General features: G+C 44.2%; 1 protein-coding gene across 1 annotated transcript; it reads right to left on the bottom strand.

Moving 5' to 3' along the window:
• Window positions 1-6,531: 6,531 nt before the first annotated feature.
• Window positions 6,532-11,186, bottom strand: LOC145362426 (putative G-protein coupled receptor 139). Its single transcript, XM_080218459.1, has 2 exons — window positions 10,970-11,186; window positions 6,532-7,433 (listed from the first exon to the last, which is right to left on the bottom strand). The coding sequence occupies exons 1-2, from the start codon at window positions 11,184-11,186 to the stop codon at window positions 6,532-6,534; spliced, it is 1,119 nt and encodes a 372-aa protein (XP_080074585.1).
• Window positions 11,187-21,200: the final 10,014 nt, after the last annotated feature.

The following is a 21,200-nucleotide window of genomic DNA, read 5'->3' as shown; positions in this document are numbered from 1 at the left end:
CATAGCAGCAGTCAGGATGTGGGCACAAAATGAATCAGGAGGTGAAAAAATAACACATAAAAGGTGATATTACAATAATCATGGGGGACTTCATTATGTTGGTGGGCTGGGGAAATCAGGTAGGTAGAAAATTTGTGGAATTACTCAGATTTGTTTTTCTTTGAGCAACTTGTGACATAGCCTCCGAGGGAATAGCCAGTTCTGGATTTGGTGATGCGTAATGAGGCAGACTTGATTAGGGAACTTAAGGTGAAGGAACCCTTCGGGAGCAGTGACCACAGTTTGATAGAATTGACCCTGCAGTTTGAGAGGGAAAAGCTGGAGTCAGATGTAACAGTATTAGAATTAAATAAAGGTAATTACAAATACATGAGCGAGGATTTGGCCAGAGTTGATTGGAACGGGAGCCTAGCAGGGAAGACAGTGGAACAGCAATGGCAGGAGTTTTTAGAGGCACAACAGAAATTCAGGAGGCACAAGAGAAATTCATCCCAGGCAGGAGGGAACATGTCACAGGGAGGATGAGGCACCCATGGCTGAAGAGGGAAGCCAAGGACAGCATCAAGGCAAAAGAGAAAGCTTACCAAGTGGCCAGGATTAGTGGGAAGCCAAAGGGTGGGGAAGCATTTAAAAGCAAGCAGAAGACAACTAAAAAAAGGAATGGGGTTGGGGGGGAAGGGGGAGATGAAATATGAGTCTAAATTGGCTAGAAATATAAAAGAAGATAGGAAGAGGTTTTTTTTCAACATATAAAGTGTAAGAGAGAGGCATTGGACCACTCAAAAATGAGGCTGGAGAAGTAATAATGGGAAACAAAGCAATGAAAGAGGAATAAAATGGTTACTTTGCATCAGTCTTCACGGTTGGAGACACCAGTGGGATTCCAGAGCTCCAGGAGAGTCGGGGGCACAGGTAGTGACCATCACGAAGGAGATCTGGGAAAATTGGAAGGTCAGAAGGTGGATAAATCATCTGGACCAAATGGACTACATCCCAGTGTTCTAAAAGAGATAACTGAGGGAATTGTGGAGGCATTGGTGGTGATCTTTCAGGGATCACTGACACAGGGACAGTGCCATAAGACCGTAAAGTAGCTCATGCAACACCATTGTTTAAGAAGGGAGGGAGGCAGAAGATTGGAAATTATCAACCAGTTAGCCTGACTTTGGTCATTGGCAAGATTTTACAATTCATTATTAAATATAAGGTCGCAGAGGTGCATGTTTAATTATGACTCAGTCAGTTCAGCTTTGCCAAGGGGAGAACATGACTGACAAATCCGTTAGTGTTCTTTGAGGAGCAAACAAGGAAGTTATTCAGGGATTTATATTGATTTCCAGAAGGTCATTGATAAGGCGCTGCATAGGGCACAGTTAAATAAGTTAAGTGCCAATGGTGTTGAGAGCAAGATCCTGGATGGAGAATTGGCTGACTGACAGAAGGCAGAGAGTGGGGATGAGGGGATCTTTTTTCAGGATGGCAGCCAGTGACTAGTGGTGTGCCTCAGGGATCGGTGCTCAGAAGACAACTTTTCAAAACATACATCAATGATTTGGAAGCATGAAATGAAGGTACAGTTGCTAAGTTTGCGGATGATACAAATATATGTAGAGACACAGGGAGTGTTGAGGAAGTCGGGGTTGGAGGGCTGCAGAAGGACTTGGACAGGTTAGAGAGTGGGCACAGAGGTGGCAGATGGAACACAATGAGGAAAAGTATGAGATTATGCACTTTGGAAGGAGGAATGGAGGCATAGACTATTTTCTAAATGGGGAAATACTGAGATATCAGATGCACAAAGGAATGTGGGTGTCCTTGTTTAGGATTCTGTAAAGGTTAGCCTGAAGGTTCACTCGGCAGTTAGAAAGGCAAATGAAATGCTGGCATTCATGTCGAGAGGGCTCATACCAGGCTCGGGCCCACACCAGGCTCGGGCCCACACCATGTTCAGACAGAGACGCGGTTCAGATTCACACAAGGTTTGGACTAAGACGAGGCTCAGAGTTAAACGAGGCTGGAACACAGACCACACACAGACTCATCTCAGCTTCACAATGATAGAAACATTGAAATATGGTAAAAGCAGGAGTGGGCCATTCAGGCCTTCGAGCCTGCTCCGCCATTCAGTTTGATCATAGCTGACCATAAGCTTCTATATCCTGATCATCCCTTCCTCCCATATCACGTGATCACTTTAGCCCCAAGAGTTATACATCATTTCTTCCTGAAATCACTAAAGATTTTGGTCTCAGCCACTTTCTGTGGTACTGACGTACAACAATTTTCTGGATGGAGAAAATTCTCCTCATCTCTGTTCCAAAATGTTGATGCTTATCCTCAAAATATGAACCTTATTCCTCAACTGCCTGAGCCTCGGGGACATTCTTTCTGAATCTCCCCTGTCTACACCTGATCCAATATTGTATGTTTCACCCTAATAAACTCCAATGAATAAAGCCCTAATCGACTTAGTCTCTCTTTACATCACAGATTGTTATCCCAGGAATCGGTCTGGGAAACAGTCGCTGTACTCCCTCTGTACAAGAACATCCTTTCTCAGATAAGGACACCAAAACTGTACACAATACTCAAAGTGTGGCCTTAGCAATGCTCTGTACACCTGCAGTAACACATCTCTATTCCTGTACTTAAACCTTCTCCCTTTGAAGACCAGCATAACATTGGCCTTCATTACTGCCTGTCCTACTTGTGTGCTTACTTTCAGTTACTGATGCATGTGTACACCAAGGTCTTGGTGAGTAGCCACCTCTCTCAATTTATACCCATTCAAATAATAATCCATCTTCCTATTACTGCTGCAAAGAGGTAACCTCACACTTATGAACCTGTTTGAAGTCATTGCATCCTTCCAACCTTGGTTCTGAGAAACCGCCGAGGGCTGACTGTACAGGGCACTGGTGAGGCCACAGCTGGAGTACTGTGTTAAGTTTTGGTCTCTGCACTTGCACAAGGATACTTTGGCCTTGGAGGGAGTGCAGAGGAGGTTTACTAGGCTGGTACCGGAGTTGAGGTGGTTGAGCTATGAGGAGAGGCTGAATAGACTGGTCTTGTACTCGTTAGAGTTTAGAAGAATGAGGGGAGATCTCATTGAGACATATAAGATGATGAATGGGATGGATAGGATAGAGGTGGAGAGGCTCTTCCCGCTCAGAAAGGACAGCAGGACGAGAGGGCACAGCCTCAAGATAAGGCGGGGGGCGGGGGGGGGGCGCAATTTAGAACAGAGTTGAGGAGGAACTTCTTCACTCAAAGGGTGGTGAATCTCTGGAATTCTTTGCCTGTGGAAGTGGTGGAGGCTGCCTCGCTAAATATATTTAAGACGCGGGTAGATAGGTTTTTGGTAGGCAAGGGAATTAAGGGTTATGGGGAGAAAGCGGGAAAGTGGAACTGAGCCACTTCAGATCAGCCATGATCTTATTGAATGGCGGGGCAGGCTCGAAGGGCTAGATGGCCTACTCCTGCTCCTATTTCTTATGTTCTTATGTTCTGACTGATTTGGAAGCCTTTTTTGGAGTTTCAATGCTGGGTCCGGTTCCTCCTGCTCAGCCTCGGAAGTGAGTGGGGTTCAGCAGAAGGAGCTCGCCTCTTCCACCATGAGCATTGTGGCCCAACTTCCCTTTATCGGGAGACAACGTTGTCGAGAGGCTAAACCCACTGTGTCCATTTCAGTCTCCGAGCTTCCCACTGGCGGAGATGGAGAGCAGTAGCCGGAGTGCCTGGAATTCTTTACAATGTTCCCAGTGTGCTGAGAATAGATTTTTCAGGCACAGCTTGGGACTTCATGGCTTGTAGATGATTGAAGTTTTCCATAGGATGGTAACTCCGCAAGTGGACTTGAACTTGCCTCATAACCACGTGGACCCATTGCCAGGATTCATTACTAATAACCTATCAACTGCCTTTAAGTGCCTCTCCCTGTTGGTGGGAATGGCACTGGGTGTCAACTTCCACCTTCGGAATCAGACTTAACTTTGTGTGATCTTACCATGAACAACTCTGCTTGGGCTATTCCAGTTGTTGAAGAGAGGAGGTGGTGGTGGGAGGCGGGGTGTTGTCCTCTAATTGAAGATGAACCTGGATAGTTTGGTGTCCAAGGAGGCTGTGGGATGGTTTTCTGAATCTGCTTTTACTGCTGGGTCGCTCTTTCTGCCAGACCATTGGCTGATGGGTAATGTGGGCACTGTCCTAACGCATAAGAACATAAGAAATAGGAGCAGGAGTAGGCCATCCAGCCCTTCGAGCCTGCCCCGCCATACGACAAGATCATGGCTGATCTGAAGTGGATCAATTCCACTTTCCCACTTTCTCCCCATATCCCTTAATTCCCTTGTCTATCAGAAACCTATCGACCCGTGACTTAAAAATATTCATCAAGGTAGCCTCCACCACTTCAATGGGCAGAGAATTCCAGAGACTCACCACCCTTTGAGTGAAGAATTTCCTCCTCAACTCCGTTCTAAACTGCCCCCCCGCCCATTATTTTGAGACTGTGCCCTCTAGATCTGCTGTCCTTTCTAAGCAGGAAGAACCTCTCTACCTCTACCCTATCTATCCCTTTCATTATCTATAAGATCCCCCCCTCCGCCTTCGAAACTCCAATGAGGACAGACCCAATCTATTCTATAGGTTAACCCCCTCATCTCTGGTATCAACCTAGTGAACCGTCACTGCACACCCTCCAAGGCCAATATATCCTTCCACAAATACACCGACCAAAACTGCACACAGTGCTCCAGTTGCGGCCTCACCAGTACCCTGTACAGCAACGCATCAAATATTGCTCAACTTCATGCAATGCACAAATTCCTGACTGATGGAAGGTGGTCCATTTTTAGAAATCAACACCTGAAGAATGTCTGGTGTCAAGAAAGAGGTGTGAAGTTTCTCCACTCTTCTCCTTGTGTTTGATTAACTCATCCTGTGTATGGCCATCCATTTTGAATGAGCATCGACCAATATCAGGAACACAGACCCCATGAACAGTCCGGCACTGTCCATGTGCAGTCACGTCTACGGCCAACCCAAATGTAAAGAATAGTGACTGGTGACTGTTCTGCCCTTGTTGATATTGCCAACACTGACACACAAGCAAATATCTGTATCCATACCTGGCCACCAGACGTGGCAATTTGGAGGATCGTCAGTTTGCCACTCCTGGGTGGCCATGGTAAAGTTCGGCCAGGTTGGGATGGTGTCTCAGGATGACACTCTTGCACCCCACAGGAGTATGCCATCTTCCACAGTCAGCTGTTCTCTGCCACTCCAATATGGGTGCAATTCTGCTGTAACAGCCTTTTGGTTACCCCCATCAGCTCTTACTTCTTCAGTTTATTCAGGACTGGGTAAGTTTGCCTCCACAGCCAAATATTATTGGCTGCCGCTGGGAGAATTTTGAAAAAGTTCATGATCACCGTCTCTTCCACTGGGGATACGACCAGTGTCTGTTAATTGTAACCAGCTCAAGGTATCTGCCTTCGCGACTTAGCCTCCTAGTTACCCGTGTTCAGAGGGCAATTAAGTGTCAACCACGTTGTTGTGGTCCTGGAGTCACGGTTAGGCCTGACCACGGAAGGACAACAGATTTCCTTTCCTGGGACACTGGTGAACTAGTTGGGGTTTTCCTGACAATCAACAATGTTTTTATGGTCACAAGCGGATTCTAAATTCCAGATCTATTTATTCAAATTCCACCATCTGCTGTGATGAGATTGGAACCCGGGTGCCGAATACTTTAGCTGAGTTTCTGTATTAATAGTCGAGTGATAAAACCACCTGTCCACATCCTGAGTGTACACACCCTGAATTCTGGTAACGAAGACACTCCATATTATATACTTCTGCAGAGCTCCCAGACTGGACAGCATTAACTGCCTCAATCAGGGAGCTCATATTCCAATAACTCCACCTGATGGTTATCGGTAAAGTCATTAAATATGTCTCTCCATCACTTTCTGTGCTTCTCTCTCTCTCTCTCTCACTCGCTCTGTCTTTTGTTCTTGTTGTTTCCATTATACTCATTCAGTCTCACTCTTTCCCATTCACTTCCGCTCTCTGTTTCTATATCTGTTTCTATCTGCCTCTGGCTATTTCCCTTTGCCCTGCTTTTTGTCTCCCATTTTCCCTTCCTCTCCCTTTCCCTCTTTTATTACAACCCCCAGTTTGTCTTCTTTGGTGTCTCTTTCTCCTTCCCTGTATATCACCTTCCCCATTTTCTCCACTCCCTATCCCTGTCTCTCTCGCTCTGTGAGAGTCTCTCTCTGTCTCTGTTCTTTCTCTCTCTCTGTCTGTTTCTTTCTCTGTACCTGTTAGAAACTCTTTCAAACTCTGTTGTTCTCCATGTCTTTGTGCTTTTCCCTCTCTCTGCCAATCTCTCTCTCTATCACTCTCACTGTTGTTAATACTGTCCCCTCTCTCTCTACCTGTAACTATTTCTGCTTCTGCAAGGGTGTTTTGTTTACAATATGAATGCCCAACAGAAACAGTCATGGAACTTGTGGTTGCAGTTTCCTGTCAGGGTTTATTGAGTTGAAGCATTGCAGTAAAGGGGTATTTCAGGAGATCTTTTAACTGCTGTCTGAAGTGAGTCTGTGTCACAGCGTAAATGGCAGTATTTGTGCAGCAACTTGTGAGTTGCAGCATAAAACCCAATTCCATAACAAAAAGATGTAACCTTACTGATTGATAGCCCAAATTATACATCCGAATCCATATCGTATAAACCATTAATGTCGACCATAAGAGGATGAAATTGGCTGAGATAACAAACAGTAAAATGATGGATTTTCTTCGACTCTCCATCTCTGGGTCACTAGGGTTCTCCCCACTGCTGTGAGCCCGGAGTCTCCTGCGGGCTCTGCTGCTCACTAAAATGTGTCTGACGGTGAGGGCATTGAGCAGCAGAATCAGGACGAATGGGACACACGGGGTTAGAATGTTGTGGAGGAACTCGATTGTTCCCCAGACCGGAGATTCTGCAGCTTCCCATGAGAAGCGACAAAACCAGGGATTGTTCGCCAGCTGATATCGATTTAATAACATAAAATACCAGGAAATGTTTTTTAAACAGCTCAGCACCGTCACTGTTCCCAGAACCACAGCCGCCGATTTCTCAGTGCAATATTTACTTTTCAGCTTGGGGCAGCAAATGGCCACAAATCGATCAAAGGTGAAAGTGACGGTGAACCAGACAGAACAGTCAGTGGCTGCATAAAGCAGGACGGCGTGGATGTTACACACGGGGACTGACAGTAGGAAATAAAACTGTTCCCAATAAACAATGGGAATGTGTCTCAATATCAGGTCAAGGATAACAACCAGCAGATCCCCCGCTGACATGGCCACCAGGTAACGAGTGACACATTTGGACAAACCACAGTTTCTGCTCGTCAATGTCACAATTGTGATTATGTTCACTGTCAGGAAGGAAGTAAAGAATAAAATTAGATATGAATCAGTGGAATAAGTTACCATTTAAACTGCAGGTTCAACAATTTTTTTTAAATGTGCACACACACTGAATCAGTTTTTTTTTTAATGATCCAGCACATCTTTTGGAGTGTGAGAGGAAAGTGGAGCATCTGGAGGAAACGCACACCGACATGGAGATAAGGTCCAAACTCAACACAGACAGTGACTCAAGCCTGGAATTCAACCCAGATTCCTGATGCTGTGAGTCAGCACTGCTAACCACTGTTATCCGACAGCAGATTTTATGAAATTGTGCAAGCAATATGGAGGCAGAGTAAAGTTACACTCAGAGCCTCTCCACTAAAATTCACAAAGGAACAGACACCGATCAGTAGGCAAGAGCATACTTTTAGAATGCAAATGAGGGCGAGCACACAATGGAAGCTGGACAGGATGGCACCTACAGGAACTAAATTAAAAAAAACACATCCAACACCCCATCAAAATCAGCACTTCTAAAACAGTCAAACAACCCATGGAGACACCTAAAATTAGCATAACTAAGGAAACGTCCCTGGCCCCTTAAACCTCTTTTGAGATCAATGACACACCTTCTGGTTCAAACCTCAGAGATTCTAGACCATGAATAACCAATCAGACAAAAACGATTAACACACACTTAAAACAATTGCCCCAGCACTCAAAAACATTGAAACAGGATGGCTGAAGTCAAATACTGTAAATAAAGGATTAGCATTTTAATTGCGTACTACACTGAAGATCAGGTATAAATGTAGCCCGATGCGGCGGGTGTTTAGTGTGCTTTCCGGACAGTCTGATTGTATGTCCTGACTGCACCTCCGTCGACGGAAAAGAAAATAAAGCTGTGCCGTTATTGAACTTCACCCTGAGTCCGTAATGGTCGTTTCACCCACTCGCACTAACACCACTGTGCCACTATGATCCTCCATGGTAGGTACAAAATGGTATACATTTTGGAAAGAGTCTTGTGGGGGATTTGGAGTGTGAGAAGGCTGTGGGGGTAACTCTGACAGAAAATTCAGAGTGGAGTCCTGTTGGCAGTAATCTGTCACCTTTCAGATAGCTACTGACAAGCCCTGCAGCAGACCTGGTACCAAACAGTGCTGGTTTCACCCTTTCCTCTGGACAGTACCAGCAGTTGGCAGAGAGAGATCCTAATGCCTCGACAGTTCAGAATCTCTATAATATTTACAAATGACTACAACCTGTAGGGGAGACCACAGCGTTGTGGCCACTGTTCACACAACACTGGAAGAAATAGTAATCTCACACTCGAATGACACAGAGGGTTTGCTTTCAAAGCTTCAGGGTTCAGTGTATAGCTACCTTTCATAGTGCCCCGTGTATTTTTTTTTGCTGCCCCACTATGACCTACTGAACCAGGGAAGTGCAGTGAGTCCTCTCTCAGTAGGAAAGTCGCTGATCCATGCTCCGAGTAAAAAAAGTACTCAAACCAAGGCCGCTACCAATGAAAAACCAAGCAGCCTGCCTTAATGACTATTGTCCAATGACACATTTGTCCAATATTATGTGATGCACCAGGAGTATAGTTATCGCATGAATCAGGTCCAACCTCCCAGATTGTCTGGATCCGCTACAGTTCACCTATCTCCGCAACAGGTCCGCAGATGTAATTACCGTGTCCGTACAATATGCACCTTTAAAATAAAACCCGAAGTCATTCGAGCTTTTCCCCCCATATTGTTTTCGGTGAATCTATGATCTGATGTAAGTTGGCCAGATGGTAGCAGGCACAGCACAATTCTCCATTGGGATAGGTCTTCTGGACAATTGCCAAGTATACCCTTAACAATCAGGGGCACAACAAGTATGATACTACCCAGCACCCTCCCCCCTTCCCATTCTCAAGCAGCCCCCACCTCCCCTGCCCCCCAACGAACCGTCCCCCCAGCCCATGCTCTAATCCATTACTATTCAAAGTTCTGTCTGTCTCCTTAAGTTCATCAAGTCCTTACATCCACCGCACTCTCCAGTAATGAATTCAAAAGATTCACCACCCATTGGAGAATTAATCTCTCCCCATGTCTGTCTGAAATCTAACTGCTTCAGGTGATCGGGCTCTGCTTCTGGTTGTACTCCTGGCTCAGCACTGGTGGATCTGCCCTGAAGGCAATTGTGTTTTTTTTTTATATAGTCCTAATGACCTATCAACAACCCTGGACTCAGATTGGCTTGAGGCTGGCAACAACAATAACTTCAAATTGGTCCCTTTTAGTTGTGTGTTTTATTTGAATTCATCAGCTGGCACAATGCAACACCATGATGTGGAGGTGCCAGCGTTGGACTGGGGTAAGCACAGTAAGAAGTCCCACAACACCAGGTTAAAGTCCAACAGGTTTATTTGGCAGCAGAAGCTTTTGGAGCATTGCTCCTTCATCAGGTGAGTGGAAGTTCCGTTCACAAACAGGGCATATAAAGACACAAACTCAATTTACAAAATACTGGTTGGAATGTGAGTCTTTAGAGGTAATCAAGTCTTAAAGATACAGACAATGTGAGTAGAGAGAGGGCCAAGCGCAGGTTTTAGAGGTGTGTATTGTCTCCAGCCAGGCCAGTTAGTGAGATTTTGCAAACCCAGGATTGTCGATCACCAGGAGTGTTGTCTTCCAGTTGGGCCATACTTCAGCAGTCACGGGCATTCAGCCTCAGATCTTCAGTTAAGCGTTCTCTCAGGTGACCTTCAGGACACACAGCAGTGCAGGATCGCTGACCAGGCACTGATAGCCAAGTCCCACACACACGAGGGCAGCCTCAACCGTGATCTTGGGTTTATGTCACATTATCTGTAGCTCCCACCACTTGCCTGGACTTGCAAAATCTCACTAACTGCCCTGGCTGGAGACAATACAGCACTCTTTAACGTGTTTAACCCTCTCTCCATTCACATTCTCTGTATCTTTCAGACTTGTTTACCCGTAAAAACTCACATTCCAACCATTATTTTGTTAATTGAGTTTATGCCTTTACATGTCCTATTTTTGAACACAACTCCCCACTCGCCTGAAGAAAGAACACCATTCCAAAAGCCAATGGTGCCAAATAAACCTGTTGGATTTTAACCTGGTGTTGTGAGACTTCGGACTGTGCTGACCACAATGCAAAACCTGTCGTGTCAATTACCAAGGCAACCCCTATGTTTTTGGCCTCTGGAACAAGTGTTACTACTTAAAGTTTCTGTGTATTCAGCAATTTAAACGTCTTAGCGTCAAACAAAAACACATTTTTAAGGAGTTTGCACACTTTCCCCCCTCCTACTGGTTTTCACAATTCTTTTTCATCTTCCTAAACATCTTTTACATCTTTACAAACTAAACTCCACAACACAGGCAGCATTATCATAGTGATCCGCACTTTGTAGATGTGATAACTCAATAAGGACGCAGACCACAAGCATCAGTTGCAAACAGGGTAGAGCAGATGGCAAGAGTGACAGAGTTAAACACGGGTTACATCATTCATAATCAGTGAAGAAACTTACCAGGGACACCAACAATAGCCAGGATTGGATAGTAAAAGTATCGAATCAGTTTCAGTACATATTCAACACGCTCAGTTGTATACAACCAATCTTGAGAAAGTGTGTAAAGTATCGAGTATAAACTCCTCTCAACTGTTGTAATACTCAGATCTGTGCCTCTCAGATGCTGAACCATTGTGGGAACGTCCAAATCCACCTTTCCTGGATTCAGGTCCATTGCAGAAAGCTTGCAATTTCTTTCCCCCAATGTTGATCCCTCGACTCCCTCTCTGTGGAGCCGCTTATCACTGTGACACTCCCAATGACACTGTGCATAACTCCTTTATGAAGCAGGGGTGGGAATGCTCCAGAGATACGATTAGTACTGGTTGAATTAATTCCGACGTTAATTACAGTCACTGAACAAACAGGTTAATATTTTCCATTCAAAATATTTTTTGTAAATGCATCACAGAATAAGTCTGTGTCTGTGTGAGAGTTGCTGATGGAAGGAATTTTGGAAATGTCGGAAGGGTTGACCAGTATCTTTCAATCCTGCTGGGAGATGGGATTGTAACAAAAAAAGGAACACATTATGCAAAAGTCCCCCCAACTTGTCCGTAAAGGGAGAACATTTTAAACCTGGAAATGTAGAGCTGTCAGAATCGCATCAGTGAAAAAAATGGGGAAAGTCTGAACCCAAAATCTTGGAGAAAATAACTTGTGACTACTAACACCATGGGTGGGTCCATTGTGATTTGTCATTTATATTAATGATTTGGATGAGAATTCAGGAGGCATGATTAGTCAGTTTGCAGGCGACACCAAGATTGGTGGCATAGTGGATAGTGAAAAAAAGGTTATCTCGGATTGTAACGGGATCTTGATCAATTGGACCAGTGGGTTGAAAAATGACAGATGGAGTTTAATTTAGATGAATGCGAGGTGATGCATTTGATAGATCGAACCAGGACAGCTATTAGTTAATGCTGAGGTACTGGGGACAGTTAGAGAACAAAGAAATCTGGGACGGTACAGGTTCATAGCTCCTTGAAAGTGGAGTCACCGTTGGGCAGAGTTGTGAAGAATGAATTTGGCGTACTTTGTTTCCTTGGTCAGAACAGCGAATAAAGGAGTTGGGACATCTTGTTGAAGTTGTACAAGACGTTGGTAAGGCCACACTTGGAATAATCTGTACAGTTCTGGTCACTCTGTTATAGGAAGGATATTATTAAGTCCGAAGAGACCAGAAAAGATTTACGAAGAGGGTATCGGGACTTGATTGTTTGTGTTTTAAGGAGAAACTTGAGAGACTAGAACTTTTTCTCTAGGGTGTAGGAAGCCTAGGGTTAATCTTATGGAGGTCAAGAAAATAATGGGGAACTGATCAGCTAGATATTCAATATATTTTCCCAAAGGCAGGAGATACAAAAACTAGGGGGAATAAGTTGAAGGCGAGGTGAGAAGATACGTAAGGGTCTGGGTGAACAATTGTTTCACATAGAGAGTAGTAAGTTTCTGGAACAAGCTGCCAGAGGGAGTAGAGGTGGGTACATTTTTGACTTTTGAAAAAGCACTAAGACAGTTAAATGGATAAGATAGACAAAAATGGGTCAAATGCCGGCAATTGGAGAGCTTAGCGGTCTATAAAAAAGGCAGCATGGACAAGTTGGGCCGAAGGGCGTGTTTCAATGCTGTAAACCTCAATGTCTGTATGATTTTCCAGCCATGTTTGTTCCAATGCCAAAAAAGCCCACCTGAGGTCACCGGACTTTTATATGATCCGTGTCTCGCCTGTCATGGGAATCGTAATGGGCGGGATAGGACATTTCATCCTTTGTTATTCAGCAGCAACACGTGTTTATCTCATAGAATCATAGAATTCAAGCGTGCAGGAGGAAGTTATTCGGCCCAACAAGCCAACACCTACCCTGCCACGCCCTAACCCATAATCCTCTCAGCCTTCTTCCCCCTCAGACACCCACTCAGCCTCTTTCACCTTCAGACACCTTAATCAGCCCTGCCCACCCTCAGCACCCCACCCGAACCCATCCCCCTCAGACTCCTCACTGACCCTCCCCCATCCTCAAAAAACCCACTCGACCCTGTCATCCTCAGATCCTGTCGTGGTTCCCCAAGACGACAACTTATTTAACCCGATTGAAACAGAGAGTCTGAGTTGTAATCCTCCAAGCAGTAGACTTTATTTTCCAGCACAAGAGAATAAAGCCGGGAGGTCCGGAACACTCCAACGAGCCATCGGCTTACAGTCTTTTTAAACACATTTCAGCTCCATACCTTAAGATCCTTATCTCGCTTTTACGACCCAACCTTGCTTGGCCACCATTGTTTCTATACTGACCCTTTATCTGTTTTGCTTGAGATTGATCACTCCCTGTTTCCTCTCTTTTCTTCTTGAAACCATGGTGGTTACATCCCTTGCTTTTATCTTTACGACTCTGCTTGTACACTAATAGTGGTTTATCTGACTTAGGCCGAATGTGAAGAAAAACATGCTGTTATTTCCTTTTTATTACGGTCAATCTCAAGCACCATGCTTACTTTATTATTTCCTTTTTATTACGGTCAATCTCAAGCTGGACAGCTGGGTTGTGTCCATTGTCCCCCCAAGGGACTATTGTTTGCATTTGCTAATAAGTAACTGCTATACTACTTCTCTGGGTCTCCTGCTTTGATCACATTTGCTACACTTGATTATATTAGGTTACAAATCAGCTATACTTGATTACCCATCCTAATTCTACTTCAAGGAAGACACTCTAATACTATCCGTGATTCCGTATTTCATATCCAGTTTAGGTACAATTATTCAGTACAAATTCTCTAAGTACTAACATGCTTACATATTGAGTACAAATTTCCTTACATATCCCCCCTTTGAGACTATCCCCTATTCTCATCCCAATTACCAAGGCCAGCTCAGATAGTCCCCCTTGTTTGACCCCGTTCACATGCACATATTTAATCACACTTGTAGGCAACGTGGGGGAGCCAAGTACTTTGGTCAGGGATCAATGTCCCCATTCTAGTCTTATCATGGCTTGTCTAGCAAAAGTCCTGATTTTTAGGTTGCTCCCCCAGATTGCCTGCTCCTAACAGTCATCAGCCAAAAACCTTCCCACCCTTGTCTAGGGAAGGGAAAAAGACTGATTCCTGTGTACAGACTAAGTCTCTTGGTCTCCGTAGGCATCGGTGAGGTTGTAGAACGATCCTTCACTAGTGCAGCTATTTCGCAAACTGACAGGTTTCAGTTTCGACCAGGGTCATTGTGAATTCATCCAGCGGGGGCAGTTCAATGTTTCCCCATTCCTTAGTTGTCCCTCCCGAACGTGGGTTGCTTGTCACTTGTGTCACCATTTGTCGCACTGCCAATCTAGCAAGGAGAGATCTCAGGACAGGTAAAAAAACAGCAAAATATTAATCCCAGGATGGTTATTGTCATGGCTGTCACAACTCCAGCTTTAGCAAACCAGGCCCCCCATCTTCCTAACATATTGTCCAGCCAATTCCATACCCCATTGTGACTGTGGCTGCCTTTTCGTATGCCCACCAAGCTGCTGCCAGACCTTGATAGCAAGGAGGATACCCCATTGCTACGTCGTCTAGCTTGGTGCTGTAATATGCTACAGCCTGCCTTCGTCTGCCCTTGCAATTCTCCTGCATTAACACTGCTGTAGCAAATCCTGCTTCTCTGTTACTCACAAATAAGTCAAAGGGTTTGTCATAGGTTGGTAAAGCCAATGCTGGTGCCTGTGCCATTTCTTTCTTTATATTCTCAAATGCTTCTGAAGCATCTTTGTCCCATTTTAGTTTGGCTTTTAATTCTTCACACCCTGCCTCCTTCATTATCTTTCGTAGTGCCTGTGTTTTTTCTGCATAGCTTTCCACCCATTCTGAACTGAATCCTGTCATTCCCAAAAATGTCATCATTTGCCCCACCGTCTGTGGTTTCGGAACTTTTAGTACTGCTTCTATTTGCTGTGAAGCTATCCCCTTTTGCCCTGCTGATATCTCTCTCCCCAAATATTCTACTTTTTCCTGGCACAACTGCAGCTTTTTCCTGGATACTTTGTGACCCCCTTCTGCTAATCTTTCCAATAGTTTTAAACTGTCCTTCCTGCATTGCTCTCTTGCCTCTGCGCATAATAATAAATCATCCACATACTGTATCAATGTTCCCTCCAACTGTATCCCTTCCAAATCTGCCCTCAACACCTGGTTGAATGCATGTGGGGAATGCTTGAATCCTTGGGGCATCCTGTTATACGTGTATTGTTTCCCTTCAAACGTAAATGCAAAGAGATACTGGCTTTCTTGGGCTAGCGGCACGCTAAAAAATGCTGAGCATAGGTCTACTACAGTGAACCATCTGCTTTCAGGCGGTATATTAGTCAACAGGGTGTAGGGGTTGGGAACCTCTACTGGCATGTCTTCCACTACCTCATTTACTGCCCTCAAGTCATGCACCAATCTCCATTTTTCCCCATCCGCCTTTTTTACCGGTAGCAGTGGTGTGTTACACTTGCTCCGAGTTTCCTTTAATACCCCTGCTTCTATCAGTCCCCTAATTGTTCTTCTAATTCCCTCAATTGCTTCTGCCTTAATCGGATACTGTGGTCTGTAAGGTCCTTGTCGTCCGGTCTTTAGTCTAACCTCCACTGGATTAGCATTTTTAACCCTCCCCACATCAGTGTCCTGTCTGGACCACAACTCCTGTGGGAGGGAATTCAAATCCTTTTCTAAGCTCTCTCTGGGTGCTTCCATGTCCAGGCTTTCCCAAATTTTCGTCTGTCACCCCCTCTTTGTACTTCCCAGCATTTTTCCTCTGTGTTTCTTTCTGTCTCTTCTTCCTCTTTCCTCCCTCCGACTCTCTTTCCTTCTATCTTTTCTTGTGGTATCTCACTTTCACATTAGTGGAGATCCTCTCCCATTTTCTGCTTGCATTCTTTCCTAGCCCCAGTCCCTCTTCTTCCGTGCCTCTTGTCTCCTTCTCCTTCTACTATCTTTTTTGCCCATTCAAAAAGATCTACCGCGTTTACTTCTGCCTCTAACTGCCTCCTCCTTTGAATTAACCCATCCAGGTTTTCTTCCATCCTCCTAGTCTCTTCCTCAATACCTTGTCTCCTTTCTTCCTCCTTCTGTGCCCACTGTTCCTTTGTCATTTGCTTCACGTCAAACTCTCCCTCAAAATTCATTGTGCCTGATATAACTGGGTACAGTCCTACGGGATTTGACCCTTCCAGGTATGGGGGTGGGGCTACGTTTGGGTCTTCCAGTTCCTTTTTTTCCTGAGTCTGGACTGGCATTTGCATCCTACCCCTCCCCCACGCCCTTCTCCTCTCTCTCCCTTCTTCTTCGAACAACGCCAATATCTCTAACTCCTTTTCTCGCTTCTCCCTTCTTTTGCTCAATCTATCCTTGATTTTATAGTTCTTTATCATTCCCTTCTGATCCTCACACCTCTCTATGCACCATGTGCCTTCCTCCGGCCACTGTGTATTTGTCTTACTTGTTCTTTTAGCCCATTTTTTAGAGATATGTGCTATATCCCCTCTGAGGGCTGGGAACTTGTCCCCTAGTATTTCCACTGGTGTTTTAGCTTTGCTTGCCATTATTTGTACTCTCGTCTCGCTGCCGTGATCTTTATTGCTTAATTCGTCAGAGTTTGGTATTATAGTTATTATCACTCGGTGTACTGTTTTTCCAGGCTCGGTCCCCCGTTCACTTATCCCTTGCGACTCCCCTGCCAGTATTTGTAACTCTAACCGGGGTTCCGATATCCACTTCCCCGTAGCCCCCTGTCCTGGCGCTATCTTTCTTTCCCGGGCTAGAGGATAGTAGGTTTTCACCTGCTCATCTATATGTATAAATACCCTATACCGATCAGATCCCTTTACTAGTTTTTCTAAGGTTTCCAATTTTATTTTGTCTATCCAATTCCTACTTGCTATTCCTTCCCAATTTACATATGGCCACTCACTTTTTACCTCTTCTAAGTTAGTTATATGTGTGATCTTTTCCCAATCCAGTGTCGCTTCCGTTTTTGTTTTTTCCCTTTCAGTCCCCTGACTGGCCTTCCCTTTTAACTGAATGTACCGACTTCGCCACTAGGTGGTTTCGTCAGCGTAGTTTCTCCAAGTTGTTAGTTATCACCCTAATTGTGTTCCGAGTCTCCCTTTTATCTCTATTCTCCAAGCTGCTGTCTCAAATCTATCTGTCTTTCACTCCCTTTACTCCAATCGTTCGCCTTCTCCCCTTAGTTTTAACTACCGTATTAGGTAAGAGAGCAATCTCTCACAGATCTCTCTCCCTCTCGGTTGACGTCTTTTCCCCGAGGTCCTGGGTAGGTTCGGACTGGCAGGCCTTCCTACACTTACTCTCCTTGGGCAAGTCGTAACCTGGAATCCCGCTCCAAACCGCTTGACTTAACCTAGTTGCATCAATTAGCGTTCGGTTCTTTTTGCGTCGCACTTTTTACCCACTCACAGACAACACAGTATTCGCAGCGCGCTTTGCATGCAAAACTCTACCCTTCAGATCAGACTCAGTCTCTCAAAGTGTTTTCCCCAATTTAGTTTTACCTTTGCAGGATGTTCTTTGGGTTGGGGAGATCCAGGACCAGCAGAGAGCCGGGTGCGCTGGGCCTCGAGATCCCTTTTTCCGACAACAAGGATTTACATGCAATATAAGTCTGCTTACCTTGCTGTCAGAATGCCGGCTTTGGGATGTCCAGCCCCAGTCGGACCACCGTCTCCGCTACTCCTTCCAGATGCTATTTTCCGGGCGGTCTCCCACAACACCCTGCTCGCAGCGCCAATTTTGTCGTGGTTCCCCAAGACGACAACTTATTTAACCCGATTGAAACAGAGAGTCTGAGTTGTAATCCTCCAAGCAGTAGACTTTATTTTCCAGCACAGGAGAATAAAGCCGGGATGTCCGGAACACTCCAACGAGCCATCGGCTTACAGTCTTTTTAAACACATTTCAGCTCCATACCTCAAGATCCTTATCTCGCTTTTACGACCCAACCTTGCTTGGCCACCATTGTTTCTATACTGACCCTTTATCTGTTTTGCTTGAGATTGATCACTCCCTGTTTCCTCTCTTTTCTTCTTGAAACCATGGTGGTTACATCCCTTGCTTTTATCTTTACGACTCTGCTTGTACACTAATAGTGGTTTATCTGACTTAGGCCGAATGTGAAGAAAAACATGCTGTTATTTCCTTTTTATTACGGTCAATCTCAAGCACCATGCTTACTTTATTATTTCCTTTTTATTACGGTCAATCTCAAGCTGGACAGCTGGGTTGTGTCCATTGTCCCCCCAAGGGACTATTGTTTGCATTTGCTAATAAGTAACTGCTATACTACTTCTCTGGGTCTCCTGCTTTGATCACATTTGCTACACTTGATTATATTAGGTTACAAATCAGCTATACTTGATTACCCATCCTAATTCTACTTCAAGGAAGACATTCTAATACTATCCGTGCTTCCGTATTTCATATCCAGTTTAGGTACAATTATTCAGTACAAATTCTCTAAGTACTAACATGCTTACATATTGAGTACAAATTTCCTTACATATCCCCACTCAGCCACCTCCTCCTCGAGTTTCTCACACAGCCACCCCCACCCTCAGAACCCAACTCAACCCCCTCACCATTTAGACAGCCCACTCAGTTCCGCTCCCACCTCAGACACTCCTGTCAGCTCCCTCCCCCTACAAACCCCTCGTTACTCAGCCCCGCTTCAGGCCTGAGTCTTGGCAGGGTCCATGACACTGTCCACTTGTACTGACACCTGTATTTCGCGCCTTGCTCCTGCACGGAGAGTTGAGGAGGTTTATCTGCCTCGTGAGTTTGATATTGTCTGTAGTTAAAGACAGCATTGGACTCTTCAAATTATAACAGAACACCAGTCACAATTTGGAAATTTGTCATCGATAATGTGCTTAGGTGAAATACACCTCAGTCTCTTTGTTTCACCTCATGGTTTGCACCACTGCTCTGTATGTGTTCTCTATCTAGTTTGTTGTATGCCTGCCTTGAAATTGTTTCATCGGACAATGTACAGAGAGATTCGTTCTCTCAATCCACGCTGTAGCGACTCTGATAGTGCTTTTAAGGGGCAGTGTAAAGGGAACTATTTCCTGCCTAGCACTGCCCTGCATCGGCCTCTGATGAAGCTGAGCCTTTGCTGTTTAGAATTATCTGAAACTCGTCAGTGACGGACTAGTTTATGAATGAAATCACCGATGTCTCCTCATTGTTCACTCATTCTGTCTCTGGATTTTATCATAAAAAGGCAGAGATGAAGGTGTTTTTACACGGGTGGATCACTGGGTGGCGCAGTGACTCTTTCACGGATGGGCCTTGAGTTCAAGCACATCCCACACATGACTGAGGGGACATGCCTGTGTGGGAAAGTAGGGTCGTGGGGGGCGGGGGGCGGACTCTATAATAGGGAAATGGAGCGGAGTTGATGGGTTTTAGAGAACGGAATTAAGCCAAGCCAGAGATGGTTAAATTTTTATTCAATGTTTATTTTAAAAAGTCAGAGAATATTTTACAACCATTTTTTTTTTAAATAGAAGACATGCACAGGGAATCCGTCAACGTTTGGACATCTGTTACACACACCAAAAATAGAAAACAGGACATTAATAGGAAGAGGAATTAACAAATGTGAATACGAAATAAAACAAGTTTCTTTCTTATGCATCAAATTTGAACTACGGGGAAACTATTAACCATAATAACATTATAACAAAAAATGCCTCATACATTTTACACTGAAAACGGAAATAAAATCTATGGTAGCCTCAGTTACAGATTCAGAATGATAAGCTGGGAGAATTTTACTGATACAGTCACCGAGAGCTGATATTGAAGTTGAGCCGTACACAAATCTTGATAATCAGCTGAGGGAAATTTGCAGCGTCCAAAGTTCAACCCATCATTTGATCTGTAAAAGAAAGAGACAGTATTGAAGCAGATGTTTCTGATGTGGGGCATTAATGTTAGAGTTTTTAATCAGTGAAACATTGAGAGATTTTTCAAATCCATTCTGCCAGTTTGAAATGTGGGTGAATTGAATCATCTCACCTTCACCAGAGTGACGGCAGTGCTGTAGAAAATGCTCAGGAAGAACAGGACGATGAATGTGGAAGCGGTTGTCCAGATGTTGCTGTTATCATCCTCATTGCCTTCAATCCAGATGCGGTCGGTGGGGTCTGGGGGCGGAGACCAGGAAATGAAATTAGATTACTTTATTTGTCCAGGGAATTTAATTGTTATTTTTCTTTTCCCTTCATAAACTGTTAAACCATTTTCTTGTATAATTTTCAGTGTATATCTACTGTTAAGTTCAGGACACTCAGTAACTGACCTCTGCAACTATTTTCACACTTGATCTTTATGTACATTCCTTGGACAGTCCACATCAGAAAGCACTGAAGGTGGTTTCTTGAGAATCAGTTCATTTTCGAGCTGTTTGTCAGTATCGCTTATTGAAGAACATTATGACTGATATGGAGGAACGTTCACTGATCAATGATTGTTTTCACAGATGGTGACTGATCTGCAAACTGTGAATACTGCTGTTTATGAGCTGGGATGTAATTTCCGATCTTTTCTTATTCATGATGGAAATGGATAGTTGATCACTAGCTTAATTTAGTTTCTCAACGTGTTTTTGTTGCAATGTACATTGGGCGAGTTGTCGGTCGATATGTCCATTAAAATTCATGTTTAAATTTTACTTTCATCATTTATCTACCATTTGTATTTAAGATATTTAATTTGCGTGTGTGTACATTAGCATCTTGTGCTCTGCATTAATCTTTGGCTCTCAGTTAATATATGTACACGAGCGTTACTGTACACGTTCATTTCCCTGTGTTTGTTGATTTGTGTAGTTGTGTGCCTGCATCGGTGGGTGTATTTTATTCTAACATTGTGTATGTATGACTCTATTATTGTGTTAAGTCTATGTATATTTATTAATGCCACTCTTAATGGGTGCACTTGTGTTTCTGTTTTTTACTGTGTGTTCATTTTTGTCATTCTAGTAATGTTTGTTTCCCTTTCTGTGTGTGTCTGTTTCCCCATTTGTCTGTGTGTGAACCTGTTAACATGTGTGTGCGTGTGTATATATACATACGTGTTGATAATTCTTCATAACGATATCTTGATATGTTTGTGTTTTGTTATGTAGTAATGTGTGCTA

The sequence above is a fragment of the Carcharhinus amblyrhynchos genome, unplaced genomic scaffold (genome assembly GCF_965287045.1).
Source record: "Carcharhinus amblyrhynchos unplaced genomic scaffold, sCarAmb.v2.hapA scaffold_38, whole genome shotgun sequence".
NCBI lineage: Eukaryota > Metazoa > Chordata > Chondrichthyes > Carcharhiniformes > Carcharhinidae > Carcharhinus > Carcharhinus amblyrhynchos.
Note: the sequence above shows the minus strand (reverse complement) of the source record. Positions and strands in the feature narration are given on the sequence as shown.